Here is an 18164-nt window from a genome sequence, read left to right on the forward strand (position 1 = left end):
AGTGGGACCCGTTTGCAGTGTTTACTAAAAGAAAATGTATGCAATTTAATTATTTTTAACCTGCTTTATTTGGGGGGGGGGTCCTCACATCCTCTAGGGGGGTCCGGGGGCACGCAAGTTAAATGCATCAATCTGGTGCACTTTGAGCACAAAATTAATTGATGGATACAGCTCTCAACACTCAGATGAAAGGGAGCTGTATACTTTTCAATAATCCAAACATCTTTAGAATTTGAACACAACCAACAACAAATCATTTAAACTTGTTTATTCTTATCTTATGTTACCTATAGTTAGCATTCTTTCTTTTTATTTATGCATATTTTACTAATCACTCCCCTTTTAAACTGTTGCAAGAACGTGATTGGTTGATATTCATTGTGGGGGGTGGGGAGAGGAGGGGTGTTGGATAGATATAGAGTTGTAGTAAGTAGATAGAATTCGCTATGATTGAGGTTTCGTTTATGCATAGGGTAGATTATTTTAATTACATTCCCTTTTTTTTGTGTATTTTTACATTTTGGATTTGCTTGGCGAGCTACTTATTGAGGGCTTGCGAGCTACCGGTACAACGTGTTGGAGACCCCTGCTTTAGAGTCTGGCCTGGATAGCTGGTCACAACTATCCTTCAGCAAAGTGACAACACTTGTGACTCTTGTTGGCCTCTTATGAAGCTGCTGTCTTTCAAATAGGATTATTTCTCTGACCCTAGTTCATTCCTCTCAGATTCTTCCCAGTCATTGCATGTCAGTCAATAGAGCTTCGAAAAATGTGTGAGTGAAGGCCAGAGCTAAATTATAGATTGTTTGATTGTGTAATTACAAGGTGAGAGAAAATAAATCTAAAACTACTAAACTTATTTTATTTACTTGTCCATGTTATACTTATATACTTACTTGTATTACAATATTTGCATGTTGAACTATATGCTGGATATCTTCCCCAGCCTCAAGGAAATACAATAAAATAAATGGATTCATAATTTTTTTAAAATGATAAAAATGTATACATTAATAATGTTGTGTGCAAACATTTCAAATTTAAATAGAAAAGGAAAAAAAGTTTACTTTTGAAATGATTTCTCACAAAAAACGTTCTAAATCATAGTAAATTATTAAAAAAGGTTTAGTCTATATACGTTTTTCTGCCTAAAATAGATTGAATTGAACGTAAACTATATCAAACACCACATCCATGGTAATTACCCCATTTTTGCCCGCTATTTAAATTGACTTTGGTTGAAGTTAATAACAATATTGATATTATATAGATATATAGCATATAATTGATGCAGTCTTTCTGAACACTTTTAAAATAAAATACTGCAAATGAAGAATATTTTTAATGTTCTGCACAGATAGTGCCTTAACTTGAATTTGAAAACACGTGGCAATTTCATTAATACAGCAGATGAAAAGATTTGTGGAAGGGTAAATTCTTCATGGGCTTCAATGGCTCTCCAGATAAAGGCGTTTTATGGTTGCTTGTATTATCCTCAGATAGTGGTTTGTTTAAATAACTAGTGACATTTGAATAAATATTGCAAAAAAGGGCTCCAAAAAAGGCATATATATATCCTGGCCGGCTTAGCCAGTGTGTATCTTTTCAAGCACCACAAGATTCAGTTTATAAAGTATAATTCTGGGCCATTGATTGTGTTATTTCTCCAAACACATACAGTAAAAATACCTGTTTTGAAGCCTTAAAATGGTGCAGGAAAAGGACTTTACAGTTAAATGTGTCACTTTGCTGAAGGATATTTGTGACCAGCTATCCAGGCCAGACTCTAAAGACTTTCCAAGGTGTAAAATGCTGCTGCCGGAGTACTGACTGGAAGTATTGCTGATATCATGTCCACCATATCCCCTAAAAATACTCTGTCCAACAATATCAGTCTCAGGAAGAAATGTTTTTTAATGCTTATTAAAATAAAAACATGCATTCTTGTACTCAGGAGGGGACATTGACAGAGGATTACTGGAAAAGTACACAGTAAGTACTTCATAGTACTTGTGGGGGTAGTTTCACTAGTACTGAGTCCAACAGGATCAATCTCACGAAGAACTAATGGCAACAAAGAATAATTCTCTCATCAAACTTAGCAGAAGTGGCTTGATTTGGTTCTCAGCAGGGGACTTTGACAGAGTATTTCTCAAGAAATACACAGTAAAAGTACTTCAATGTATTGTAAGTAGTAGGCTTACTAATACAAAGTCAAACAGTATCAATTTCATTAAGAACTAATGGTAACATTATATTTGTATCACTCATCAAAGATAGCAGAAAAACATGCATGATGTACTATGGAGGGGACTCTGACAGAGGATTACTCACAAAGTACACGGTAAAAGTACTTCATTTTATTTCTGGCTAGTACCGAGTCCAACAGTGTCAGTTTTATTAAGAACTTGTGGTAAAGAATATGTGTATCACTCATTGAATATAGCAGGAAAAAAAATGAAGAGCTGCTGATTTGAAAAAACAAACTTGAAAGACGGCTGAGTTGACCGCAGTGCAGAATCGCTGTAGTTTAAATCTTCTTACAATGTTGTCCATTTTAGACATAGACTTATTATATTTACAGCCCTTAGTAACATTAATTTTCAGGGCTCAAAATGTGTCTTGGCTGTTTTCGTTGTCATCTCTAAATTCACCTTGTTTATAATATTATCACAGTTCCAAGCACACGAGTGCTTTTGTTTTGAAATCACTTCCGTGAGTTTCGCCCCGCCCCTCGCTCCAATGACCATTAGACCATTTAGTAAGGTAAAAAGCAAAAAGGCCTCTCAGACGCTCTTACGTTTACGTTTAATAAAGAAAAACAAATGGACGGTAGATACACAGATTATTTAGAGGCAATTGGCATTTGCGAATTGGGTGAGATAATTTAAGTGGCTTTCAATGAAAATTAAACTTGATTTAAGAACCTGTCACAAATGGTATATATTTACTGTGGTAAGATCTGAATTATTAACACCGACTGCTTTCTTACATTAGAATTTTTGCATTTGAAACACTTTTCATATCAGAAGAATTTTGCCAGATAAGCCTGATTCACCAAAGGTCTTTATTTTGTTCATTAGGATCCCCATTAGCACTAACATGAGCTTTGGCTATTCTTCCTGGGGTCCAACGGCATACATTCAAACCATAGACTGTATATATAAATTCAAACACGCATTTACACCATGATTTACACGCTATAGCAGCATAAATACAACAAACGAATATAAGGAAAACAACTCAACGAAGCACGGAAGTGAAACAAAAATGATCATCCTTTTAACCATCATTAAGCCAAACACTAAATCAACCATCAAACCATTCCTCAATAATTAATAAAACACAATGTTCTGAAAATGTTTCTGTGTTTTGCACCCATTTTGAACACGTGGATTACCAACGCTACCAAAATGAATGTAATGCTTTAATTTACTTGGAGCCTGCTCTTTCACTTATTTATTTGTGAGAGGAGACCATATGTGAAGGCCATATGGAGGGAAATCAAAGTTAAGCAACACTTACCAGTGAGAATCCTATACAGAACCCCGCCATTTTCCCCCTGGTCTGCATCTGTAGCTTGGACCTGGATAGACAAACACCAGCAAACAGCTGTTATTGCATAAAACTTGACAGACACCAAACAAACAAAACTACAATATTTAAACAAAAAACTGGAAAAACATACATCTCCATGTGCAACTGGTACCATAATCAATTGCGAAGACAATACTAAAATAGCAATTAACCACAAGCTCAATCTTTAAACAGATCATGAACACCTGGAACAGCTTTCTTCAAACTTAAAAGACAATATAATCCATTCTAATGACGAAACCATTTATAATAATAAAGTAGCACAATATACTTTCATCTATACTCTTTGTGTCTCTTTTCTTTTCCCTTCTTTTTGCCTATTTTTGTTTTTGTTTAAATAATAATAATTATTGCATTATATCTTTTTTATTATGTATGAGTATCATTTGTGTTTGTTGTGGATACTTTTAGTTTTGTAAATACTTTAGTGTTCCACTGAAAAAGTATAATGAAAAAGAAAAAACTTGTACCATAACAATGTTATTTTTTACTTTTCAGACTGACAATAGTTGATAGTTCTTCCAAGAAATGCATATACCGTAATTATGAAAGAATTGACCAGTGTGTTGATCTCCCGAAGGTCATGCGATTGACATCACTTTTCATTAAAGAATGAATCGATTCAATGCTTTCTACAAACAAGATGGAAAAATCAGTATTTTTCTCATTCCCCACGCACGCACGCACGCACGCACGCACGCACGCACGCACGCACGCACGCACACACCGGTGCTCAGTGTCTTGTTGCCACAACAACCCAACATGGCTTGGCAGTCAGTGTATAATGGCAGAACTCCTCTCTCTGTGTCACAGGCAGAGAGCCAGCAGCAGCCCAGAAAACCCAAACCCGGCGCAGACAGCACGGCTCCAAAGAGCACGGCAGATAAATAGTGGAGCATGCTGGGCTGCTGCTGAATGGGCCGTGTCATAAGACTGACTTCTGAATCCAGAGAGGTGCAGAGCCGCTGGCACTGGAGGAGGCTGACTGCATGTCACAGCCCGCTCCTCTGAGGATGTGTCAGTCCCCCTGGAGGTGCCCACAAAGTGCATATTCGATGGCATACAGAGAGACACACTCAGAGACACTCGAGCACATGTACGTGCACTCAGGTACACACACACACACACACACACACACACACACACACACACACACACACACACACACACACACACACACACACACACACACACACACACACACACACACACACACACACACACACACACACACACACACACACACACACACACACACACACACACACACACACACACACTCTCTCTCTCTCTCTCTCTCTCTCTTCCCTGCCCCTGTGTGTCCTCCTTTGCTCTTTCTCGCTCCCCCTGTGAGGAGGGGCCCAACTTCAGTCTCATTAGCTTTATAAAGAAATGTGGGGAGAGGAGTAGAAAAGAGGAGGAGAGGGGAGGAGGGGACGGGAGAGAAAAGGGGCTGGGGGGTCAGATTGGGGAGTGATGAATAGGGCATTACACAGCGGACCGCACCACTTAGGCCATAAAAGGGGGTGTATAAACTGTAAGACGACTTTGCAGAGCCAGATGTTGTAAGTGTTAGCATGTGGAGTGTAAGCACTGAGAGATTATTCACTAAGCCTCTGCATGGCTGAGGAAACTCAGTATTGTCTTTGGCTCCCTGGAATTAAAACAGCAGTGAGATGTTGCTCCCTGTTCCCCACATTTTATCCCCTTTTCCTACTTGTTGCCCTCTTCCTCCCCAGCGTTTTCCTCTCTGTCTCTGGGAAAGCAGCAGTTTAAGGGGGGAAAACAAGTGCGTGGAGCCAAGAAACAGGTCTGACCTCAGTTACTGGAACTAAGCAAGGCGTTGTTTTAAAGAGTCCCTAAAGTGTGGCTGTGAGTATATTTATTTTAATGGGTTTTATGACAAATTACTTTTAGGTTCAGTCAGAAGAAGAACTGTTTATCCCTTAACATTTTAGAGGTAAATATGATGTTGTTTTTCCAAATCTTAAGTGTCAAAGATGGCTAACAATCTCATTAATTGTGCCATACCATTATTCTTAAAACGTTTTTTATGTCTGCTGTGGAGTCTTTTGGAGTTAAACTCCTAAAACCAGAATTTCAAACATGTGAGCTGCTTGACATGTGCTTGAGCAAGTGCACTTTGTCTAAGAGAGCAAGAAGGGACTGTTGTACACATTGAGTTCCGACTTATCTGGAAGGCAGTTTTAAATATAAACAAACAGAGGCTACACATCTGACATCGATAAACTGTTAGTGTATTACCCGTTTATATTTTCTTTCACTATGTAGAAAGAAAAGAAGAAAAGATATGGTGAACATACTTTCATCAAGCAATCAAGATGCGATTAAAGTAAAAAGTAAAAAAATCTAAAAATAACAATATGCAAGAATGTTACAAAGAAATTAACTTTACAAATGTTAACAGGTTATGTGAAGTGTGCTGGTAAAAGAGATAAGAAAAGAGTTTGACTGTTTCCCAACTCGCTGAGCAGACAGATCTGGAGGGGCAACAATGTGGGGCGATAGAGAGGGAGGGTACCTTACAGCTAAGCTGCCAAGCTTAAGAGCAGTGTGCCTAATCACGAATATGTGCAGCACCGTCTACAGTGTGTGTGCGGGTGAGAAAGAAAGTTTGTCTTTGAATAGCTGTGTGTATGTGTGTGTGCATATGTGCCATATGTGCTTGGAGGCGCTGACTAATGAACTGACTCTCTAACGAGCCATCCCGCTCCACTGGCCTTTTCACAGCCTTCCTGGCATTTGGTCTTAAAAATAATTTCACGTCCCAATGTGTTTCCCTTAAACCGATAAGCCATGCTTTGTCTCCGCTGAATTAAGGACGATGACATTTACAAATGTTACTATGCTGGAGATGGGGGTGCACGGAATGAAAGCTGGGGGGGGGGATAATTGGAGACCGGGGTAGTAGAGGTGGGTGCTTTTCATTTTACAAGGGGCATTTTAATAAACCCAATTTGTTTTACATTGAAGAAAGCCTGTCAAGCATTGACTGTTTTGTAGTCCTTGATTTAATAGCTGCATAATTGCCGCAAATGCCAAACACTCAACGTATCTGCATGTGCATGCGAGCGTTTCTGTGTACATTTGTGCATGTTTATTATTAGCCCTTGAGTACGAACTCAATAAAGTGAAAATAAACCTACTCAGCTTGGTGAGGCTTGGCTAGTGACGCGGAGAGCTGCTGTGGTACTCTTACAAAGGCTGCATGCACGCACGCATGCACACACACACACACACACACACACACACACACACACACACACACACACACACACACACACACACACACACACACACACACACACACACACACACACACACACACACACACACACACACACACACACACACACACACACACACACACACACACACACACACACACACACACACACACACACACACACACACGTAAAGGAGCACCTTAGGCAAGATATTTAAACCCAAATTAAAATGCTTTAATAGGCATGTCTATGATATTGTAGTGAATATAAGTTGCTTTGGATAAAAACCTCAGCTAAATTACATGTACAAATGTGATGTAATCTAATAGCGTTGTTTTCTTTATTCAGAGGCAAAACAAAATGAACACCACCGTCTCAGACTTCAACTCCACCTTGGCATCCTACACAGAAAATATCACCCTGTCCAGTCTGATTTTCACCGCAACCACCCCAACCACAACCACCACCATCCCTCAGCCTCCATCCTATTCCTCAGATATCCACGACCCGGAATACACCATCATGGTGGTGCTGGGACTATCGCTGCTGCTGGCGGGGTTAGCCGCCTTCCTGGCAGTGTGCAGGCCCTCAGAGCCGGACGGGGACTCGGAGGCGAGCTGCGGGGAGAGTTTGACCTGCGGGGGAAACGGGTCCAGCGAGCCGCAGCTGAAGGTGTGGAGGAGACTAGGATCGTATCGGCGTTCATACAACATTTCGTTCAGACGACCGCCGCTTCGCAGGCCACACTGGCGCGAGAGCCTAAACACAGCCCGGACTCCAGCCCGACAGACAGCACAGCCAGAAGCCAGTGTGGAGCCCCATATCACCATGCCTTGTTTATTTGACTATGTCACTGAAATCTGACCTCAGGACGGACTGACTGACTATCTCATGGATGGTGCTAAACATTACTAATAACAGCTGTGGGTGAAGAGTACATGAAGATAACGTGTTTACTTTGAAAGCTAGCTGGACGAGGTTTGCAACTAAACAAGTGTTTACAAAATCAAATCAAAAAGTGACTGTAGCAGGGTTTACCCTTTTTGGATTTTGTCACCCTTTATAGAAGGTTATGTTGTTGGGCATTGATTTTCTTTGCAGCAGAGCTCTGTAGAGATGTAGAAATGCAACCTGAGCCGAAAGATACCACTCTGATTCTTTGTGTTTGTTATGAAATTAAATGATGTTTAAGTGTGACTGCTGAGTGCAGTTTGTTACTGAATATGTTCAGCTGTGTTTGTGTGTTTTCTACCTGGAGGATGCTGGTTCCTTGGGTCACACTCTCCAGAATGCTGGTCTCATAGCTGTTTTGTAGGAAGATGGGTCTGTTGTCATTAACGTCCTGCACCTCCACAAACACAGTGGCTGTGCCTGTCCTCCGGCTGCCCGCTGGACCATTGTCTATGTGCAGAAGCAGAGGCATTCCCTAACACATCAGCTGCAATCCTTCAGGTTAATGGTACATTTTAGTGTAGACGCCAGGACAACGGAAATAGACTTGGCTTTCATTTCATGGCTGTACATTTCACAGGCTAAGGCCGTAAATGCATCATTACAACGTATACACAAAATGGAACTGGCTCTGTAGTAATATGTTACCTTAAAAGATACATTAATCTTGAGAAAATAAACCAAAATTAGCTTGTAAAAAGGCAAGACTGGAACATTGTTGGCTCATCAGGTACATTTATTGTGAATTAGAACAAAATGTGTTATCAGTTTCTCTTGCACAGTTTTACATTATCTCTGCCTTTTCTCCTCTCCCTTGTGTTGCTGGCCCCCTCAACAGATAAGCCACCCTGACTCAATGGTTTCCAAAACAGGAAAACCTCAGAGTTTTGGTTCTTTCTTTTCAATCAGGAACAAAGGCAGTTGAGCAACACACTGAAATCACTGCACATGTGCATGCATCACTTTTCTTTTACATCATTGTGGTGCAAAAGTCGAAAGGGGCAGCTTTGAAGATCAAAAACATAATGATACAAGTCCTGTCATAACAAAAGCAGACACAGAATGTGTAAAAATAAAGAGGATTTGTATAAAACTGACATACCTATAGCTTCTACTACCAGAGTATATGCTGCCTGGGTCTCTCTGTCCAGGCCAACCACAGTCCGAACTACTCCATCTCTGAAGCCCACGCTGAATTTGCCATCCTGATTACCACCTAAAAATACAAACCATAAAAAGGTTCCAAATTAATTTACAGAATATAAGTAAAATATGCCAATGCACATACATACAGTGCAGCTTTAATTCTAAAAGAAGCATGCAAGAGGAGCCCAGCTGACACAAACTCACACAGAGACGGATGGATGGACAAAGGTACTGTACATGCACATATTCACAATAGCTGTACAACACTGTAGCTCACGGACAGACATAACACAACTCCCACTGTGACCTCTGACCTGTGATGAAGTAGCTAAGTTCGGCGTTGAGGCCGGCGTCGTTGTCAGAGCAGCTGAGGCGCGATACAATGTGGTCTCTAGGGACACTCTCCTTCAGGGAAACATTGTACACGCTGGGGTTGAAGGTGGGCGTCTCATCATTTACATCCAGAACTGACCCACACACACAAACACACAGACAGAGAGACATGTGGACACACAGATAGATGTACATGAGGACAAATAAGGCAGCAGGGTGGTGCAGGGAATATTAATACTTGTTAAAACAGAGGATATTACATATTTAGTAGCAATAGGGTGCCGATCCTGTTTTTCCAGGTGAAGCTAAAAGTAAGACCCAAAACTGTTCAGGATATGGTGATGCTTCTGACTGATTCGAAAAAAAATGTTAAATTCAGTTTGAACATTGCCTTTTTTATTTCCTTTTCCTGATGGATTTTCAGGTCCCACCAGCAGGTGGTAGCCTCATTCTCAGCAGACTCCTGAGAAGTCAGTGGTTAACTATCTGTCATAATGAAGTAACTCTCCATATCAGAATCCAATGATATCGTGGCTTGGCAGTTTAGTATGTAAGGTAATTTCAGAGAGAGCAAAAGGGAATTCAAACTCAGCTTCTCATCATCATCATCAGCAGCCACATCTGCAGACTCTGACCTGTGACTGTGAGGGTTGAAGTGGAGGTGCGGGGGAACTTCCCTGCGTCGAATGCAATGATTCTCAGGTGGTACTGTCCAATCTGCTCCCGGTCAAGGACTGCCATGGAGGAGAGGACGCCGGTGGAGGTGTTCAGGATGAAGTCGAGGCGAGGCATTCCCATCTGTAACGCCATTGTTATCAATCCGTTCTTATCTTCGTCTGGATCCTCCACCTGGACCTGGAGCAGAAAGATACAGAGAAAGGTAGAGAAGGTTAGCGAAAAGTCAATCTCGTTAAAGATGAGAGGAATAATTCTTCTTTTTTTTTTTATTCCATCAGAAATGGATATAGTCTCATACTTTACCTTAAAAACGGAGGATCCGATGGGCAATCCCTCTGGCACTTCAGCCACAAAGGGCAGGTTGAGGAAGGTGGGGTCGTTGTCGTTGAGATCCAGCAGGTTGACAAACACAGTGGTGCTCACTGATGCATGCAGTGGAGGTGTACCGCCTAAAGAGGGCGCCATAGAACACAGACACACGCGCCCCACATCTCATGGTCAGAGGGGTTTATTAGCCACAGTAAAAGTTTCATGGTCAACATAAAACTTGAGGGATGAGGCTTGAAGAAAGAGGTTAATCGGTCAGAATTGAAAGCCCTCTGCTGAGGATCACATAAAGCGATTTAATCTTGCTTACACTTGGTTTAGGTGTTTCATGAGACGGGTACATTTACACAGCAAAAGGCAAATACGGGTGCAAATTGATATCCCACCGCACACACACAGACTACCCACGGTCAACAGCTGAGATGATGATAGTCCTCATGAGTACTGCGTCCCTGGGGTTGGAGCTTTCCCTGTCCAGAGTTAACCCACTGGTGCGGATCTTCCCTGTGCTGCTGCTGATGGTGTAGAAGGGGTTTGCTGGACTGATACTGTACCTCACTGTCCCATTCAGCCCATTGTCAGGGTCAACAGCTAACACCTGGACAGATGAGAGACAGGAAAATACTCCCTTTATATTCTTTGCCGTGAAGTTTTAATAAACTCCCAACACAGAGGTATGTTTTCAATGCAATGTATATAGGAATTCTAAAGGTATAAGCAAAGTGTAGTATAGGTACCGGAAGAGGAATGTAAGGAGAGAAAAGGGGAGGAAGGAGGAAATACACAATAAGGAAACAGCAATATAAGTTGTTACAGCAATAAGAACACCCCTATCCCACCCCTAGAGCTTCTCCACCCACAACACTTTCCAACTGTTCAACACATAAGTCAGCGCAAAGAAAAATGTTAACGTCACTTTTCTGACACAAAGTGGCAATGGGTGATGGATGCGTGAAGCCGGGAGCCTGGCAAAAACACTGGCTGATTCTTAAAGAGCTGATCAATTATTCAGTGCACTGACTAAAAAACGCTGGAAACTGGTTAATTGGTCATTAGAGGAACAAAGGTTTTGCAGGTATTTAATTATTTAGGGGACATGGTAGGCAGGCATCTCCTAGGCCCATTGATTAGCAACTGCACAGACAAAGGTAGGTGATATAAGATGTGTGGAAGTGTCGGGCCGGGGCCAGTTGAGCTAATCAATTCTGGCCTGGGCGGAGCACATTAAAAGATGGTGAGCAAATATATTAGCCTTGTCTATTGAACTGTGGCCCCTGCCTGACTGCAGAGAGGCAGAAAGGAGAATAGTGTTTTGAAATGAGATATTAGAGGCTGACTGTACTGTATTTGTAGAGCTGCTGAATGTTAAGGCCTGCAGCGGCAATGGTAGGGGGGCACAGAGATTTAGGTGGGATGATCCTTGCGCTGGGCACAGCCACCAAATTCATCGCCTGGCTGGACACCTCCAGGAGAACGCAGCAGGTGGCCCCTTGTCTCCATGGAAACACTGGTTGGTCCAGGGCTACATTGGGGCCAATTACAGGACTTTAAGCCTGGGTGGTCCGATTTATTAAAAAATGGTCAGAGGGGCAACAGTCTGTCCAGCGAGCACTGAGAGTCACATACACTATGCATCGCATCACTGGATGCAGCATGAATGGACCCAACTAAGGAATGGCTACGAGAGATCAGGACCGAGTGTAAAATGTAGCGACGTTTTAGCGGCGTAACGCTTGTATCTTTCATTTCACTTTCCTCACCATTTCTCCATCCCGCTCTCTCCTGCTCTGCAAGATGGGTTCTCGCCTTCTTTCCTGCCTAGCAGCTGAATCATTTGCTATGCGTATAACTGCAGGCTACATTTTAATTAGCAATCGGACTCCCTTAATTACACTCACTGACGCCTCTTTAATTAATGCACAATCAGGGCTTAATTAACAACAACACATTGCCAGAGACAGCAGCAGGACGATGAGAGAGTTTGGGGTAATATCAGAGTGTTTACTTTGTGATGACCTACGCAGTTATGGCAATTTGTTCATTGAGAATGAAGGACTATGCGTGCGCATGCATCTGTTTTTCATGTATAATATGTCTTTAATGACCTTCCAATGTTGATCACTCTGAACAAAGTTTATTTTTAATTAAAACTCATCTTTTGCCTAATACACATTTTCAAACTGAGTAATAACATCAAATCACAGAGTAAACTAATGATTTAAATCTGATGTTCAGCAACCATCAATTCTATGCTAATATGTATTAGTCTGGTCGGTTTATTTGCACTGTACACCTTACCATTTGGCATTTTCTCAACCATCAGCCATTAATCTAAAAAAAAGTTGGGCTTAGTGTACATACAGAGATAACATCAGTGTTGATTGGACTCATCTCCACTACGTTGGTATGGTATGGATCTTCCCTCCACATAGGGACATTGTCATTGATGTCCAGGATGGTGATGTTCACCTAAAGAAAGTGGGAGTTAATTAATGATGTCAGCTAAATAAGAAGACCTTTGATCATTGTGGCCAACAAGCAAGAAAGTCATAATTTAATAGAAAAGTGATAGAATAGGTCTTTATAACTAATTATAATTGATTGAACACGGGCCAGGATCAGAAATACATTGGTTACCGTGGCTATGCCTGTTTTCTGCTGAGGGCCCACACCTCCATCCACAGCTCTGACTATCAGAATATACTCTGACTTCAGCTCTCGGTCCAGCAGGGCTGTGGTGGTGATCTCTCCTGAAACACACACAGGATCACATCATATTAAAAAAAAATACAACAAAGAGGACACCCAAGTGAAGGCCAGATATGTTTTTACAAAGAGAATCTTGTCTCGTGTCAGGATGAATTTAGTTCAAAGTTATAATAAACCCAGCCATGATGTGCATTCAAGCAAAGTAAAGAGCTAAAGAAGGATTTAGAAAAAGGGTTTTTCACACACTGATGTAAATAAGCACAGATATGAAAAAATCATTTTCAGGCCAAAAAATCTAATTTGAAAGATAAATGGAATCAGATCTCCAACAATCTGTCTCAATGACAAGTACACTTTCAGAAAAGACACCCACTTGTACAAGCAGGAACACACACACACACACACACACACACACACACACACACACACACACACACACACACACACACACACACACACACACACACACACACACACACACACACACACACACACACACACACACACACACACACACACACACACACACACACACACACACACACACACACACACACACACACACACACACACACACACCCACCCCTACCTGAGCGCGAGTTGAGACGGAACTGAGAGGAGCCCTCCAGGGAGTAGATGAGTGAGGCCTGGCCAAACTCCCGCGAGGCGTCTAAATCAGTAGCATTCACAAGCAGCACTGTCGCCCCTGTGGAGGAGCGGGGGATGAAGGGGAGCGAGACAGAAAGAAAGTTACAACTCGTGGAGGGGGAGAAAGAAAGAAAAAAAGTGAACTGAGAGACAGTCATGGAATACATATGTGAAGTCTAGCTGCAGAGACAGAATGAAATGGCATTCAGAGAGCTAATTTATTCTCCGCCCCCATGCACAGCTCAACTCATGGCATGGCAGTGAGTGGGTTTATGGATTAGTGGATTATTGGCTTGTTTGGCACAGCCTATACTTGGCACAGCCTTGATCAATATCCAGGCAGACAGGGGGATGAGAGGCTAGCCAGAGCCGCAGGGCTAGCCCTGAGCTCAGCCTTGCTGCCGGAGCCTGAGGCCCGCAGCTCGGGGCCAAGCACTTTAGCCACAGTCCCCTGAACCCCAGCCCTGGCCCAAGCCGCTCAGCTATGTGCTCCTTTAAAGCGGGTCCGAGAAACAAAAAGAACCCGGCGTATGCTGGAGCTCGGAGAGAGAAAGGGGCGGTCAAACATCTCATTTACCTCTAGCGACTGGAAGCTAATCTATTGTCTGGGATAAAAGACTCTTCTGAATGCATGCATGAGAATGAATAGAGCAGCCTGTGATTTTGCCTTGAATAGCCAATATCCTGCATTCTGATAGAGAATTTTAAACATTATGCAAAATCATAACAAATAAGATAGTAAGAGGAAGAGGCCAGGGGAAGTATATACAAAACAACATGCCCCCAAGAGGAATGCAGAGCCATTAGTGGGAATATGCTAATAGAGAGGCAATTCAAGTAAGAGGGGACTGCATGTGCTACACATGGTGTTTGGAGTGTTTAAGTGCTGTTTTGGTCATGCACCAGGAAATGCCTTCTAGAAGCTAAACTGTTACCCCAAATGTATAGTGCAAAGTGACTCACCTGCAATAATGTTCTCTGGGATTTTGACGATGTAGGACGGCTTGCTGAACTCTGGTGGGTTGTCATTTTCATCCTGGAGGAGGTAGAAACATCAACAACAGCTCAGATTGATTCCCCATAAAATAAAAGCTTTGTTTGAATAGTCGGCCATTTATAATGAGCAATGAGATTACACTATTTGAGAATCAAGACATTAAGAAGAACAACATGTTAACAGCAGTAAAACTGTCGTAGCAGTAGTAGACAAATCCAGTCAGCTGATTAAACTGAAATCTTCTTTGGCCAGTTTGATTTATAGCCTCAAACTGTGCAATGTAGTTAATCACATTCACTGCTTTAGTAATGCAGGATAAAAAAAAACTAGACCTGGACAAGAAGAGTATTAGTACAAAAGCTGAGGTGGATATTAAAAATGAAGACGCATCTGAAATAAAATCATTTCAAACATTATTAGTAACGCCATTACGTAAAACAAAGGGTAATCAAGAGCTGTAATTTGACAGCGATGAATGACTACAGCATGGATCAGCATCCACTGTCACACAGCCTTCCCCAGAGCGTTTATATATATTTCTCACAACGTCCCACTCGTTGAATTAGAATCTTTTCACACCAACTCAACCAGTTGTGTGGCTATTCGCAGAGAGACTCCCCACTGCGTGAGCTGCTGAGAAATGTTAACACTTTAACAACAGTCACTGGCACCATTATCTATCGGGGCTCTGTGTTACGCTGGTGTAAAGCATTGTGTGTGTGTGATGCTGCCAGCCACTGATAAACCCCTGTGGTGTGAGTCACGACACTGTGGAGGACAGAGAGAGAGACATAGAAGGAATACACAATCTCTTTTGCATTCCAGCGCAGATTGCCTTCATTCTTTCACACAATATTTCTCCCTCATGTAGGATGCGTATAGATATTGCGTACTGTCCTTGCATATAATATTCAGGAATATTCCAGCTGGATTAATCTATTCTACTCCGTCATTTCTTCTTTTATGACTAAAAGTTACTTGCATAATGGATTTCCATCAGGGGACATGAGCGTGAGAGCCAGTAGAGATGCTGTTTATGAGTTCTGGTTGCTCATTATATTTTTTACTGCCGTATTTATTGTATCTTAGCAAAGATCAACATTCGTGTTCGCTATTTGAAATACAGAAAAATAACACCTAGTCTGTTGAAAAAGGCTGGAGTACATGATGTACAACACATTTCTATTACAAATGCTTTAGATGGATTGCATCAAGTTGGAAACTTTTAATTATACGCAGATTATATTGTTATTATATTTCTCGTCCTCTACTCTGGGATAGACTTCTCATTAAAAAGATGCCAAATTCAGTGTATAGTGATAAGATACATTATAAAAAAACTGCGGTTGAATATGCATCATGGGGTGTTGTGAATTTGTCATTGTAGGACCAAAGAAATATTCAAACTCATATGAAACATGGCATATAACTTGATATGAATCTGATGTGTCATACATGTGTATAAAGTAAGAATAAAAACATGTTGGTTCAGTCGCATAGAGCAAGCAGACATGATCAGTTCACAGCCTTTGGCTAATTAAAAGCAACACTATCAGAAAACATTCATATCTGTAATCAGGCATGCATTACAGGGTGTTAGCACTGCCTTAGATAGTGTAGAGAACATGGGAAAGCATTCAAACGAAACCATGAGACAGGAGACTGCAATAGCACAACATCATGCGATCTTTTAAACACGACAAAAGACAAATAACATGACATATACAAAAGTAAAAGTGCAAGTGAATGCAACCAAGTGTTTGGGCAAACAAGCAACATAATATCTTGTGGAATAAGAGCCCAGAACCTTGTGCAGAGTTCATTATTTTGTTCAACTTCTATATATTAAAGTATCTCTGTTGCTCTGTGGGTTCATGAACACGGCTGTGACTTTCTCTAGTTTCTTAAAAGAAGACATTTAGCGATAAGAATGACAAAAGCAACTGAACTGGAAGCTTGGATAGCGGCACAGTGTGATAAAACTGCAAACAAAGCTGAAGTCAGACATGGATCAAAAGGAACTTAGAATAATTCAGAGAGAAAGGAACAATTGTGAAATCCAATATGTAAGTGAAGGTCAGGACGAGGCTGCTGACTCTGTCACACACTGGTATCGGCATTGAAATAAATATGAAGACATCTTAATTTGTATTCAGTGCACATGATGAAACAGCTACATTAGTTCCTCTACCAAGTCTCAGTCTACATTTCAGCGTTACATCTGAGAGGAACTTAAATGATTAAAGATTTCTTTAAAAGTTTGGAGATGTTGCCTTTGAATGTGGGGATACTGTGAAGAATTGGTCACAGGGAGTGTCTGCTGCAGTGCCGAGAGTGATTAAATGCTTCCTGCAAAAACACCACGCTTGAAGATATATTTAAGAAAGTGTAAATTGGAGAGATTCTCAGCTAAGAGGAAAAGAGCAACCAACAAACCATTTTTTTTTGGTACTATTTGGCTACCTTTCTTGAACCAAAAAACATACGATGCATAGGATTCCTGCAGAAAGGCTATGATCAAACACAAAAGCCATATACTGAGAGCCTAACTTCAGTATTACACCATAAGTTTAAAGCGACTTGATAAAAAAAGGATCCGTTTTTATCCCTTGAAGTGAATTCGGGTAACGAGAGATAATTTGACTGATATGGAGAATAGTACATTTATTTATGATGAAAATGTACGACTATGTCAACTGCAGGACAATCTATTTGTTTTGTATATAATGTAATAAACTGTTTTTGTATAAACAATTAGCTATGTATGTGTTTATAAAGGGACTGTATGGAGAAATAGACTGTCCCATGAACTGAACATGTTTAACAATGATGATAAATGACACTGGATAGGAGGCTGAGGTCTAAGTAGTAGTACTGTGTTATATAAGCAGTCTTTGAGCATGAGGAAAAGCGCTATAAAAATCCCATGTATTATTATTATTATATAGGTTTTTGTGCATGTCAATGCAAAGGCTAAAATCCCAAAGTTCCCTCCAAAGGGAGTTTCTCTCCCCCTGCCTGAAACGCCTCCAGTGGACTCTTTTATTAACTTCGGTAACATAGTATCATCACTATGTAACGCTTGCGCTTCTATTTGCTAGTGCTGCACCACATTGTACATGATACGCGAAGGGCGGGACATCTCTAAACGGTTGACCAATCACAACAGAGCCAGCCAGCTAACAAATAAGAGCGGACCGGGCTCTGATTTCAAACAGAGGGTAAAAATAAGTATTATGAGAAAAATAAAGAGCTTTTTGAACATTAAAGCATGTCACATTAGAGGCAGACAATTAGCATAATAGGGCCGCTTTAAACTAACACCTGATCCATGTCAGTAGCATAACTATTCATAAAAAACAAAACAGCTGTCAGTACATCAACATTAACAAGGACACTGGAATGGTTTCAACCTACAGGGAATACTTGCTATTCGTGATACTATGCAATCAATATGAACTTTTTTAAAGTTAATGCAGGACTTGTGAATAGGTGTTTTACGTAACAATGATATGTAATCAATAAAACAC

At 41.1% G+C, this 18164-nt stretch overlaps 2 protein-coding genes across 2 annotated transcripts in view; one reads left to right on the top strand and one right to left on the bottom strand.

Annotated features, from left to right (window-relative positions):
• The window catches only part of cdh23 (cadherin-related 23), a 225637-nt gene that overhangs the window by 42940 nt on the left and 164533 nt on the right, over positions 1–18164 (bottom strand). The window contains exons 18-28 of the mRNA XM_079686560.1: positions 14601–14673; positions 13579–13695; positions 12918–13030; positions 12642–12749; positions 10689–10878; positions 10257–10402; positions 9911–10130; positions 9257–9409; positions 8899–9012; positions 8098–8246; positions 3526–3586 (exon numbers count right to left, since the gene is read on the bottom strand). Of these exons, the coding sequence (XP_079542686.1) occupies positions 3526–3586; positions 8098–8246; positions 8899–9012; positions 9257–9409; positions 9911–10130; positions 10257–10402; positions 10689–10878; positions 12642–12749; positions 12918–13030; positions 13579–13695; positions 14601–14673 (1444 nt within the window). The remainder of the gene's footprint in view (positions 1–3525; positions 3587–8097; positions 8247–8898; positions 9013–9256; positions 9410–9910; positions 10131–10256; positions 10403–10688; positions 10879–12641; positions 12750–12917; positions 13031–13578; positions 13696–14600; positions 14674–18164) is intronic.
• On the top strand, positions 5121–8042 carry LOC307042598 (uncharacterized protein). Its single transcript, XM_079686563.1, has 2 exons — positions 5121–5469; positions 7194–8042. Exon 2 carries the CDS (start codon positions 7206–7208, stop codon positions 7707–7709), a length of 504 nt encoding a protein of 167 aa, XP_079542689.1. The 5' UTR covers positions 5121–5469; positions 7194–7205; the 3' UTR covers positions 7710–8042.

Source organism: Notothenia rossii (genome assembly GCF_949606895.1).
Source record: "Notothenia rossii genome assembly, chromosome: 6".
Lineage (NCBI taxonomy): Eukaryota > Metazoa > Chordata > Actinopteri > Perciformes > Nototheniidae > Notothenia > Notothenia rossii.